Source organism: Chrysemys picta, chromosome 20 (assembly GCF_011386835.1).
Source record: "Chrysemys picta bellii isolate R12L10 chromosome 20, ASM1138683v2, whole genome shotgun sequence".
Classification (NCBI taxonomy): Eukaryota; Metazoa; Chordata; order Testudines; family Emydidae; genus Chrysemys; species Chrysemys picta.
In genome coordinates this window covers 9,464,386-9,477,041 of record NC_088810.1, presented here as the reverse complement: position 1 = coordinate 9,477,041, position 12,656 = coordinate 9,464,386, and the positions used below count along the sequence as shown (strand labels likewise).

Here is a 12,656-nt window from a genome sequence, read left to right as displayed (position 1 = left end):
GAAAAAGAAACCTCGATGTCATCCACCAAAATTATACAAAATAAATATCGGATTTCCCAAGCTGAACAACAGGCTAACTCGCAGCAAGGGGTTTTTGTCCAATGGGATGCTGATTTCTCTATGGGCGAAAGAAATAAGACACAATCCATTCTTAATGGTATGTGTGTCTGGGGGGCTCTCTCAGGCCTCCCCTTTAGTGCAGTGCATGGCCCAGGATCAGCACTAAGCAAATAATAATGGGGTGCCGAAGAGAGCCGATGGCCGGTGGCGTGATGGGGGTGGAATGGCTGCTGTTGAAAAAGCACTGTGGTAAACAACTGGTGGTGGATCCTTCTTTCTTTCTTTCTTCACCCTGGTCTACATTTAAAATTAAGATCAACCCAGCTACATCATTCAGGGATGTAGAAAAATTCACATCCCTGATCACCATAGTTAAGCCAATTTAACCCCAGATGTAGATGGGGCAAAGACAATGGAAGAATTCCTCCTTCAACCTAGCTACCCCCAGTCGGGCAGGTGGATTACCTGTATCAACAGAAAACACTCTTCTGTTGATCTAGGAAGTGTCTACACTACAGCAGCATGAACCTCCATAGTGTAGACATGGCCTCTTTCTTTCTTTCTTTCTTTCTTTCTTTCTTTCTTTCTTTCTTTCTTTCTTTCTTTCTTTCTTTCAGCAGTATGTAGGCCTTGCTCAATCTGCGACTCTAGCCAAACTAGAGCAATACTCTCATAAGATTAATTAAAGAGGGGGGAAATAGCCGACACCTCATCATTAGGAGATTAACAATGGCAACAGAGGCGTCACCTCGCCCATAAAGCCGCCCAGCTGCCCCAGGGGGAGGCAGTGATAGGGCGCAGTGCAGTTAAAAGCAGCATCACCCACGGAAGAGGTAGGAGAGCCGTGTGTGGGGACAGGAAAGGAGGCCAGGGTTGGTTCTGCCAGGCTTCCATGCAAGATTTGGGGTGAGTTTGTAGCCGCTCGTTGCCTTTGGAGCTGCTCTCCAGGATACGGCCAGACCCACCGGCTGGATTCTCTGCAGGAGGTCGAGAGAGCTCCCGCCCGCGCCGGGACATACAGCTAGGCCACAGCCATCCCTGCTCTCGAGGCGACAGACGAGGGGCTGGTGAGCACTTGGCCCTCGCGGGGAGCAGCCTGAGACGTAGAACGGGCTGGGAACAACGGTAAAGGGGCCTGGGCTTTGCTCAGAGGGAAGGATTTGCGGGGGGAGCTATTGGTTTGGGGGAGGCGGAGGGCTGTGCGCTGGGTGAAAAAGTCCTTCCTTGTGTTTGTTTTAAACCCACTGCCTGTTAATTTCATTGGGTGACCCCTGGTATTCTGTCATGTAACGGGGTAAATAACACTTCCTTCTTCACTTTCTGCCCACCAGTTACGATTTTATAGCCCTCTACCATATCCCGCCTTAGTCGTCTCTTTTCCAAGCTGAACAATCCAAGTCCTTTTCATCCCTCCTCATACGGAAGCTGTTCCACACCCCTCATCATTTTTGTTGCCCTTCTCTGTACTTTTTCCAATTCCAATCTATCTATTTTTCAAATGGGGCGACCAGAACTGCAGGCAGGATTCAAGGTGTGGGCGTACCGTGGATTTATACAGTGGCATTAAGATATTTTCTGTCTCCTTATCTCTCCCATTCCTAATGGTTCCTAGTGTTCTCTTTGCTTTTCTAGCTGCTGCTGCACACTGAGTGGATGTTTTCCAGGAACTATCCACCATGACTCCAAGATCTCTTTCTTGAGCGGTAACAGCTATTTTAGATCCCATCACTTTGTATGTATAGATGGGACTATGTTTTCCAATGGGCATTTCTTTTCCCTCATCAAATGGATTTCATTTGCCATTTTGTTGCCCCGTCAGCCAGTTTTGTGAGATCTCTTTGCAGTCAGCTTTCGATTTAATTATTTTGAGTAATGTTATCTATCTATCTATCTATCCCCATACGCCCCATCTATCTATCTATGTATCTATCCCCATATGCCCCATCTATCTATCTATCTATCCCCGTACACCCCCTCTATCTATCTATCTATCTATCTATCTATCTATCTATCTATCTATCCCCATCCACCTCCCCTATCTATCTATCTATCTATCTATCTATCTATCCCCATACACCTCCTCTATCTATCTATCTATCTATCTATCTATCTATCTATCTATCTATCTATCCCCACACACCCCCTCTATCTATCTATCTATCTATCTATCTATCTATCTATCTATCTATCCCCACACACCCCCTCTATCTATCTATCTATCTATCTATCTATCCCCGTACACCCCCTCTATCTATCTATCTATCCCCATACACCTCCTCTATCTATCTATCTATCTATCTATCTATCTATCTATCTATCCCCATACTCCCCCTCTATCTATCTATCTATCTATCTATCTATCTATCCCCATACTCCCCCTCTATCTATCTATCTATCTATCTGTGATGGGGATCCCGGGGTGCAACCTGGAACAGGGGTCAGGGCCGGCTCCAGGCACCAGCTGAGCAAGCTGGTGCTTGGGGCCGCAGACTGTTCCAGGCGGCATTCTGCCCAATCCTAGGGCGGCACGGCCGCTTTGTTGTTGTTGTTGTTCTTGTTCCGCTCCGGCCGCCCTGTAGGGGGCGGCAGCGCGGAGAACCATAGCGCCCTGTAGGGCAGTCCTCTTCCTTCCCTCCCCGCCGACCGGAGCGGAGCCCTCGCGGCAGGCGGCAGGAGGCGGCGCAGCGGGAGGGGCCGCGTGGCAGCGCCCCTGCTGTAGCCCTGGCCGCCCCCTTCTCTCTCTCTCCCACCCGCTCCCTGCTCCCTCCTCCCCCCCACCCCCCAGCCGGCCCCCCTGCACCCGTGCTCCGGCCGCGCCGCAGGCTTTGTTTTTTTTTTGCTTTGCCGTTCTGGCCACTCCGTTTTTTTTTTTTTTTTTGCTTTGTTTTTTTTGCTCGGGGCGGCCAAAAAGCCAGAGCCGGCCCTGACAGGGGTACTGCTGAGCCCCCTGTCCCACCAGCCTGGGCTCCCTCTCACACTGTGATGCTGATATCAAGCCACGGACCTCTGACAGGCCCTGCACTCACACAGCCATCCCCAGGCTGGGACACACCCACCTGAGTTCCATGAATGGTCTCCCAGCCCCTTATGAACCACCAATAGGGAGGCTCCAGCCAATTCCCCCCACTCCAGCCTTGCACCCCAGGATGGTACCGTCTTGCATGCGTCAGAAGCCTGGCCAATGGTAGCTCAGTACTTAGTTCTCCACTTGGTCAAAGGAAAGTGGACGTCCAGTCTTTGCAACCCAAGCAGATTTCTCAAGCACTTTAGACAAACTATCTGGTAAGGATAAAACATTTAAATAAGTTTATTAGCTACAGAGAGATTAATTTTAAGTGATTCTAAGTGGTAGTCGTAAAGATCAGAGATAGTCACCATAAGGAAGTAAAATGTAAACACGCATTCTAAAGCCTAAACGTTTAGTCTATGCAAGAGATGAATCAAACAGCTTTTCTCACCCTGGCAGATGGTACAAGCCGTACTCCTGGGGGAATTCTGCACCAAAACATTAACAATTCTGCGCACAATATTTTAAAATTCTGCACATTTTATTTGTCAAAATAACACTATATAATCATGCCAGTTTCAATTATTTTGGTAATTTATTTCAAAATACTGTCAGCAAGTCTGTCTGTAACAATACAGACACACACAAAAATTTCCCCAGGAGTAGAGTTAAAGAAACCCCTATGACAGCCCAGTTCCTGTTTCTCGGCCCCCTTCCCCTCGAGAGCTCAGCAGGGGAGCCAGAAACTCACCCCCCCCCCTCCCCTCCAGAGCCCAGCCACGCGGGTTGCCAATCTCTGACCAAACAAAACTGAACCCAGGTGTTGTGTTGGGGGGAGGGGGGGGGGACTGAGGATGCCACTGTCTCTCTTTTATACTTTCTCCCAGCTTGCTGGAAAGATCTTTGCTGTGACATCAGGAGCACCGCCCGCTTTTCTGCCGCCCTAGGCAGCGGAAGGTCCCGCCCCAAAATTCCGCCCCCCATAGAGGCGGTGGAAGGTCCCGCCGCCAAAATACCACCACAGTCGCGCTCCCCAAATTGTAGTGCCCTAGGTGACCGCCTAGGTCGCCTAATGGGTTGCGCCGGCCCCGTGTGACATGTGTTATAATCCGCTACCACGGCGTAAGGGCCTTCCCCGAGAGGTCTATAGGATAGTGGATTGGGTATTGATGAGCAATTAACATTGTCTGGCTATTGATGGCTACTGCTTTGTTGTAACTGAAAGGCAGGCTGTGGGCGTCTCCCAACCTCACAACATAGCTCAGTAGCACATGTAGCAATACCGCATAACCTCACCTACAAGGCTAGCACATCCAGTCCAACAGGAGATTAATGTTCAACTAAACAAGACTTGAAAACAACACTTCACAAGGCACGCATGATACAAAACAGATCATAATTATAAGCCAGTGGTGAATGTGGGGGCTCCAGGGTGCTGCTTTGAGGTACACCCTGTCACACTATCCCCATACACTCTATCTATCTATCTATCTATCTATCTACCTATCTATCTATCCCCATACACCTCCTTTAGCTATCTATCTATCTATCCCCATCCACCTCCTCTATCTATCTATCTATCCCTGTACACCCCTTCTATCTACCTATCTATCTATCTATCCACATACACCTGCTCTATCTATCTATCCCCACACACACCCTTTATCTATCTATCTATCCCCATACACCTCCTCTATCTATCTATCTATCTATCTATCTATCTATCTATCTATCTATCTATCCCCATACACCTCCTCTATCTATCTATCTATCTATCTATCTATCCCCATACAGCCCCTCTATCTATCTATCTATCTATCTATGTATCTATCTATCTATCCCCACACACACCCTTTATCTATCTATCTATCTATCTATCTATCTATGGAACCACTAAAAGATCCAAGCATTGAGGACAGGTGATGCCCAGGAGTATAACAGGAAAAAGGGGACATGGGTGAGAAAGGGGAGATTTCTGTTCTCCTGGAAGGCAAAGGGCCTCTGGGGAAGAGACTAGCTCATGGTTCTGTGTCTGTACAGCACCTAGTGCCATGGGTCCTTGGTCCTTGGCCCTACCTACTGCTTGGAGATGCTACCGTAATACACCTAATATATAATAACGATAAATACAGGCAGCAAGGGAATTCCCTCTGTGAAGGAAAAGCTGATGGCAAGCCTCAGGAACATTGCTGTAGCCATGAAATGAATCAAGCTCTGAAACACGGCCCAAGTACCATGGGTTCCAAAGGGGTACGGAGTTGGGTTAGTACTCGGGACACCTGGGTTGTAATCTCTTCTCAGCCATACTGGGGGCACTCAGTTGTCTTGTCTGTGCCTCAGTTTCCCCCATGTGTAGAACAGGGATCATGATACTAGCAAGAGCTGGTCAGCAAATGCCCATTCATTGAAATCGAAACTCGCCATGGAAGCAGCTTGATTGTGATGAAGTTTGGTTGGATTCATGCCTCGTTTCCTGACCGCTCGCCTGCTGGGCTACCTCAGAGTCAGGGAGACCAGGACAGCCAGGGTTGCAGCACAATGGGGCCGGATCTCAGCTGGGGCAGGGCCTGTCTCTCGCTGTGTCTGTGCAGTGCCCAGCACAACAGGGCCCTGATCTCAGCCCGGACAGGGACTGTCTCTCGCTGTGTCTGTGCAGTGCCCAGCACAACAGGGCCCTGATCTCAGCCCGGTCAGGGACTGTCTCTCGCTGCATGTCTGGGCAGCGCCCAGCATGATGGGGCCCTGATCTCACAGGGAGGAGTGTTGCGATGAGGTCACCTAGGAATCGGGTCAGGATTCTCCCCTGCTGTCTGGCACCTGTTAGAGTCGGCAGATGCAGAGAGCTTATAGCCCATCAGAACGCCCCCACTTGGAGCAGGTGAATAATGCCAGGGGCAGGGAAGAGCCGCCACCAGGGGGCAGAGAGAGGAGAGGAAGAGGAGGGAGCAGGAGCTGCTGGGCAGTGCCAGGTGAGCCCAGAAAGGAGGGAGGGCGTGAGAGAGCCGCTGGCTTCAGAGAGGTCAAGGCAAGCCAGGAGATGGTGGCAGAGCTTGGCAGAGTGGAGAGGGAGGAGCCGGACTGGAGCTTCGATTGCCTGGGTCATGTGGGGCCAATGATGGGTTGCTGGCCCGGGGGATGTATGCTTGAGTACAAGGGAGAAAGGACAGTGCACCAGACCATGGGGCCTCGGAGAGCGACTGCTGATAAGATCACTTGGGTTTGGATCTAATTGTGACCTGAGGGCACCTTCAGATCCACACAGGATCTGGTGGCAAAGGTGCTTTCATCCCACACACGTTAGTGGGCTCCGCAGAGGAATACCTGAAATTGATCAGGGGGGCGGGGAGGAGCCACACTGCAATTGACGCTGGAGGCGGAGCGTCCGCACTGCAATTGACACTGGAGGCGGGGCGTCCGCACTGCAATTGACGCTGGAGGCGGGGCATCCGCACTGCAATTGACACTGGAGGCGGGGCGTCCGCACTGCAATTGACGCTGGAGGCGGGGCATCCGCACTGCAATTGACGCTGGAGGCGGGGCGTCCGCACTGCAATCAATTCTAGGGGCGGAGCGTCCAGCCTGCTATTGGTTTAGGAGAATTGTGGGGCCACAGTAATTGACTTTAAGAGTCAGATCTGGTGGGGGTGAAAAGAAGCGAATTGGTCTGGAGGAGGGGCCAAAGGGAGGGCTGTTTTGGGGGTGCAGGTGGGAGAGATTGGGAAGGTCAGGGGGGGTTTCTTCAGAACCCCGAGATTGTGACTTGGGGGCAGAGAGGCTGGGGGCTGGGGCTTAGGATGGGGGAGACATTTCAATGTTTCCGAAGCGATTTGCCACCACCACTGAATTTCAGCTCGAGGGGACATTTCAAAATTTTGGTTTTCGTGGCAACCAATTTTTGAGATTTCCTGCCAGGAAGAAAATTCCCAACTTGCTGCCGTACGTCGAGGGAGGAATGTGGTGGGAAGGCGACACAAAGGAACGTGGTGGTGCCAGATCACGACCGTCTTCTCCTGGGCGACGCTTTGCCGGAGGGACCCGGGTGGTGTTGGGGCTCAGCCAGGGAGTGGCTTGCGGCAGGCACAGGGGAGGATGCGATAGCTGGGGCTGTGAGCACGGGCAGGGCTGTGGGCATAGCCAGTGCCACGGGAGGAGCAGGGGCAAAGCAGTTGTGGGTGGAAAGGAGGAATCCCTGCTCCCCTGAATGATGCCCATTTGATCCCCCACTTAGTGACTTGGCAGAGAGACCGGCTTCAATACAGTCCTTTAGCAGGATGGCTATGGAGCTGCTGAACATCGTGTTGCTGCTAGTGCCGGCAGGTAGGATGGAGTGTGTGTGTGTCTGTGTGTGTGTGTGTCCCTGCTGGAGGGGATGAGCCCTGCTCTGTGTGTGTGTGTGTGTGTGTGTGTCCCTGCTGGAGGGGATGAGCCCTGCTCTGTGTGTGTGTGTGTGTGTGTGTGTGTGTGTGTGTGTGTGTGTCCCTGCTGCCCCCTGCTGGAGGGGATGAGCCCTGCTCTGTGTGTGTGTGTGTGTGTGTGTGTGTGTGTGTGTGTGTCCCTGCTGCCCCCTGCTGGAGGGGATGAGCCCTGCTGTGTGTGTGTGTGTGTGTGTGTGTGTGTGTGTGTGTGCGGTACTCTTCAGCCCTCCTTTGCTTGCATTTATCATGTGGGCCAATTCCCCCTCACTCCCCCTGGAGTAAATCAGGAGTAACTCCACTGCAGTCAATGGGGCTGGCTCATTATAAAACTGGTGTGAGACTAGAACCAGGCCCTTGGTTTTTATTTGCAGCTGTCTCCACACACACACACACACACACACACACACACACACACACACCCCTACCTCCCCCGGCTCCAGCGTTGCAGTGCTGTGTATTGCTCTCCCCTTGCAGTGATCGCACAGACGGACACGCGGATTGTCGGGGGCTACCCCTGTGAGAGAGCCCAGCCCTGGCAGGCCGCGATCTTCGATTTAAACCGGCTGTACTGCGGAGGAGTGCTCATCAACAAGGAGTGGGTGATGACGGCCGCTCACTGCAGACTGCCTGGGTAGGTGTGGGGGAGGGGTGTCCCTGCTGACCCCTGCTGGAGGGGATGAGCCCTGCTCTGTGCGCAGAGCCTGGGACAACGGGGTCCTGATCTCGGTCGGGGTCTGGGCAGCGCCCAGCACGACAGGGCCCGATCTCGGTCGGGGTCTGTGCAGCGCCCGGCACGGCGGGGCCCGATCTTGGTCGGGGTCTGGGCAGCGCCCAGCACGACAGGGCTCTGATCTCGGCTGGGGTCTGTGCAGCGCCTGGCACGACGGGGCCCGATCTCGGTCGGGGTCTGGGCAGCGCCCGGCACGACGGGGCCCGATCTCGGTCGGGATCTGTGCAGCGCCCGGCACGACGGGGCTCTGATCTCGGTCGGGGTCTGTGCAGTGCCCGGCACGACGGGGCTCTGATCTCGGTCGGGGTCTGGGCAGAGCCCGGCACAACGGGGCCCGATCTCGGTCGGGGTCTGGGCAGCGCCCGGCACGACGGGGCCCGATCTCGGTCGGGGTCTGGGCAGCGCCCGGCACGACGGGGCCCGATCTCGGTCGGGGTCCGGCAGCCTGATCTCTCAGCTGTTTTGCAGTCAGTTTCCCCAGACAAGCTGCTATTTGCATTTGCTTTCAGCACCACCAACATACGGCTGGGCGAGTACAACCTGCGGCAGATGGATGACTCCGAGCAGCGCCGGGTGGCAGCGAAACTCATTCCCCACCCCAACTACAACCCCACCACCAAGGACAACGACATCATGCTCATCAAACTCGTCACCCCCGTGCAGCTGAATAACAATGTGCACCCCATCGCACTGGCCAGCAGCACCGCCCCGCCGGGGAGCACCTGCCAGGTGTCTGGATGGGGCACCACCACCTCCCCCCAGCGTACGTTGACCCACCTGATACAGCAATGAACCTGGGACCTCTAGGCTCTTAACACATGAGCTGATGACCAGCTGCATTAGCCACGGCTGCAGCCCGCTCAGCCACCACTAGAGGGGGACATTGAGTCAGACACATGTCTCCTTCATCTGGGATGGGGTGGGACCTGAGAAGGGCAGAGGGGGTATTCCAGATATTGAGAAAATTTCTCATCCTGACCCAGGAGGAAAAATTATATTTTTGTTATTTAAAATTTTCAATTCGGGGTCCATCATAACCTTTTGTTTCGATCACTTCGGAACGTTTCCTTTCGCTTTCAAACTTTCCCCTCTTTTTTTTCCCTAACATTTCAAAATAAAAAGTTGTTTCAACTCACGCCCCCTCCCCCTCAACATTTTCCAGTTTGAAAATGTTGCAAAACTCTCGACAATTTCGAAACTCTGTAAAAAGCGACAGAGTCCTGTGGCACCTTAGAGACTAACAGACGTATAGGAGCATGAGCTTTCGTGGGTGAATACCCACTTCGTCGGATGAACGCGGACACTCATCTAACGAAGTGGGTATTCACCCACGAAAGCTCATGCTCCAATACGTCTGTGAGTTTATAAGGTGCCACAGGACTCTGTCACTTTTTACAGATCCAGACTAACACGGCTACCCCTCGGATACTTTCGAAACTCTGTTATCCAAAAAAGGGTCGAGTCGGGAGAGTGGCCGAAAACTCCCCTGTTCAACAAACCGGCACGTTTCGGTGCAAAACCCGTTTATTGAGCAATTCCCCGCCTGCGTTGATTTTCCCTTTTCGTTGCCTGGGTGGTGCAAATGAGAATTCAGAGCCATTTAGCGTTGATTGTTCTATTTCTCTTGCATCCAGCAGCGTCATTCCCAGCCTTGCTGCAGTGCGCTGAACTCAGGATTGTCTCAGCGGCAGAATGTCGAAGAGAGTATTCCAGCTTGGTCACGGACAACATGCTGTGTGCTGGTGTGCGACAAGGAGGCATTGATTCTTGCCAGGTCTGGGACATTGTTGCAGCTACGTTGGGTAGATGCCTGGGAAACGGGTGTCCTGTCCCGTGAAAAAATTCAGTGCTGACGAATTGCCATTTTTCAATGGAAAATTGCTTTGTCAAAACATTCCCAGCGAGCTCTACGTTTGACCTCGAGTGGCGGAAAGAGGATCAGGGACTGTGGCTGGCAGAGAATGGGTAGTGTGGGGTCTATGCCGACCCCTTTTCAGCCCCTCCCCGTGTCGTGGCAGCATGTGGGGATGAGTGTTGTAGAAAATTCCCCATGCGTGGGGCATCAGGGATCGAACCTGCCACTGCTGGGCCTTCAAGGAGGCCGAGCAACAAGGAAGGAGGCTGAATGTAGATGCGAGCAGAGGGCTACAAAGCGGGGGCAGCCGGGAATATTAGGGGCAAGGTTTTAGCGCTGGAGCTGACACTATGGGTGGGGCTTCTGCACTGCAGTTGACACCGGGGCGGGGCCAACCTGGGTTCCGCCCAGTTCCGTTCCATGTGATGCTTTATGCAAATTATTTCAGCAGTTGATTTGCATATTTGCCGCTCCCCTCTCCAAACGCATGCTTGCCTCCTTCTTCCCCACTGAGCCATTGCCCCCCCCCGTCCCCCATGGGCACATCGGGGAGGGGTACACGGCTGGTGACACATGGTTCTATCTCCACAGGGTGACTCCGGGGGTCCCCTGGTATGCGGCGGGAGCCTCCAAGGCATCGTGTCGTGGGGGTTGGAGGAGTGCGCCCAACCTAACAAACCGGGTGTTTACACCAAGGTCAGCAAATACATCAACTGGATCCAGCAAACTGTACGGGGCGGGTGAGTCGCCCCGGGAACCCCAATAAAACATGAGAGACACACCCATGCCTCCGCATCTTCTTCTGTCCTCAGAGCTCTGGGTTTCCGGGGCAACAGCGGATGCAGCGCTGCCATGGTGATGGGGCTGGCGGCCCCTCAGTCCCCTGAGTGCATCTAGCTCTTGGGTGGAGCTGGCCAGAGAAATGGAATTTCTGTTGATTCAGAATCGGGCTTGAATCCAAAGGAAAAGTTGAAATACTGGCATTTCCTGCGCAAGGAAATGTTCCCCCGAATGTTTTTTTTTTTTTTTAATTGCTGGTAATACACTATTCATAGCTTCCAAGGCCAGAAGGGGGCACTGGAGAGCGGAGATCAATTCCCTCCCCTGACACAGACGCTCCATGTGTGGCTGTGGGCAATTAGCTTGGTGCCTCGTTTCCCATCTATAAGCTGGAGATGGGCGCATTGCCCTGCTGCCCAGGGGTGTTGTGAGGATAAATATTGCAACGTGCTTAGCTACTAAGAGGAGAGGGACCAAATAAGCACCTAAGATAGACAGACCCCTCGGGTGCAATATCCGTTCCAGGATGCAGGAACACCAAGAATGTGGGTCACACTCACAGGCTGGGGGGCGGTGCCCTGGAAAGCAGCTACTCTCAAGGACCCAGGAGTTCTGGTGGAACCAAGAGCTTCCCAGGTGATGCTCTGGCTGGAGAAGCAGAGGGCTAACGAGTAGGAGCCAGGTGGCAGGGTCCCCTCTGGTACAGCGTCAAGAAGAGCGTGAGTGGAGACTGCGCCCACCTTCGGGCCGGGGGGGGCTGCATGTCAAACAAGACATCAAGCAATTGGGGTTCAGCAGATGATCCAAGGGCTAGAAAACCTGCCCGACAGCCAGACACTGAAAAGAGTTCGATCCAGTGAGTTTCTCCCAGAGAAGGTGGAGAGGTGATTAGTTCCCAGTCTATTGGCAGCACCCTGTGGAGGAGATTTTGGGGAGCAGAGGGCAGACAAAGGCAGAGCACAGTCTGACAGCTGACAGACAAATCCAGACTGGAAACAAGGGGCAGATTTCCCCCAGCGAGGGGAATTGATCCTTGGAACGTGTGCCCCAGGGATGGGATAGATTCTCCCTCCCTTGGAGTCTTTCCATAGAGCTCCATAGAGATCTAGCTCACCCACCAGATATGGGTTTGAAATCTATGAAGGGGCAGAGTTAAGGGCAAACAAGCAAGGGGGCAGAGTTAAGGGTGTGCTAGCTCGACCCCGAGACCTGGGCCTGAGGCAGGGATCCGTGGGAAAGGTTCTGCAGCCTGGGTGAGGCTGCATGGCAGAATGGTTCCTTCTGTCCTACAGATCCGTGGCCTGTTGCTCAGATGCTAGTGTAGCATCAATACACCATGGCACTGAGGGGCTTGTGCACTCTCCCCCACCCCACAACACCCACACAGCCCCTGTGTGGCAGTGAGTATCAGTATCCCCATTTTGCTGATGGGTAAACCGAGGCACGGAGTGATGACATGAATTGCCTGAGTTCACACAAGGACTGTGTGGAAGGGGAAAGAGTTGAAGCCAGATCTTATTAGGCCCAGGCCAGCGTCTTAACCCCCGAGCCAATCTCCCTACAAAGACATAGACTCATTCTTGTTTATTCTGAAATTGGTCTGCCCCCATCCACTTAGCTCCTTGCAGTTGCCCAGGGCGCCATCTCAGGCTGAATTCTGGCTTGTGTGTTCACCTGACGCCCCAGATTTGTCCAGCGCCGTGGGAAAGGGTTGCCCCCGTGCCGTGTTACAAACTGCCTTTAGCTTTCACAAGCTATAAAGCAGGGGACGGGAAATCAGCTGCTGTGGCTTATGGGAGAACTGCCCAA

At 53.1% G+C, this 12,656-nt stretch overlaps 1 protein-coding gene across 4 annotated transcripts; it reads left to right on the top strand.

The window, feature by feature from the left end:
* Positions 1–835: 835 nt before the first annotated feature.
* Positions 836–10,848, top strand: LOC101936122 (trypsin-like). Of its 4 annotated transcripts, none has more exons than XM_065573867.1 (6): positions 836–1,127; positions 7,296–7,384; positions 7,957–8,113; positions 8,722–8,975; positions 9,850–9,986; positions 10,659–10,848. In XM_065573867.1, exons 2-6 carry the CDS (start codon positions 7,339–7,341, stop codon positions 10,809–10,811), a joined length of 747 nt encoding a protein of 248 aa, XP_065429939.1. In that variant the 5' UTR covers positions 836–1,127; positions 7,296–7,338; the 3' UTR covers positions 10,812–10,848. The 4 variants fall into 4 exon arrangements, with proteins under 4 accessions (XP_065429939.1, XP_065429937.1, XP_065429938.1 ...); XM_065573865.1 differs by having other exon boundaries at positions 896–1,127; positions 9,847–9,986; XM_065573866.1 differs by having other exon boundaries at positions 896–1,185.
* Positions 10,849–12,656: the final 1,808 nt, after the last annotated feature.

Excerpts from the sequence above, each read along its gene's own strand:
- LOC101936122 (XM_065573865.1), top strand. The coding sequence starts at position 7,339 with ATGGCTATGGAGCTGCTGAACATCGTGTTGCTGCTAGTGCCGGCAG. Across the intron at positions 8,114-8,721 it reads GCTCACTGCAGACTGCCTGG|CACCACCAACATACGGCTGG; the intron begins GTAGGTGTGGGG and ends ATTTGCTTTCAG. Across the intron at positions 9,987-10,658 it reads GAGGCATTGATTCTTGCCAG|GGTGACTCCGGGGGTCCCCT; the intron begins GTCTGGGACATT and ends CTATCTCCACAG.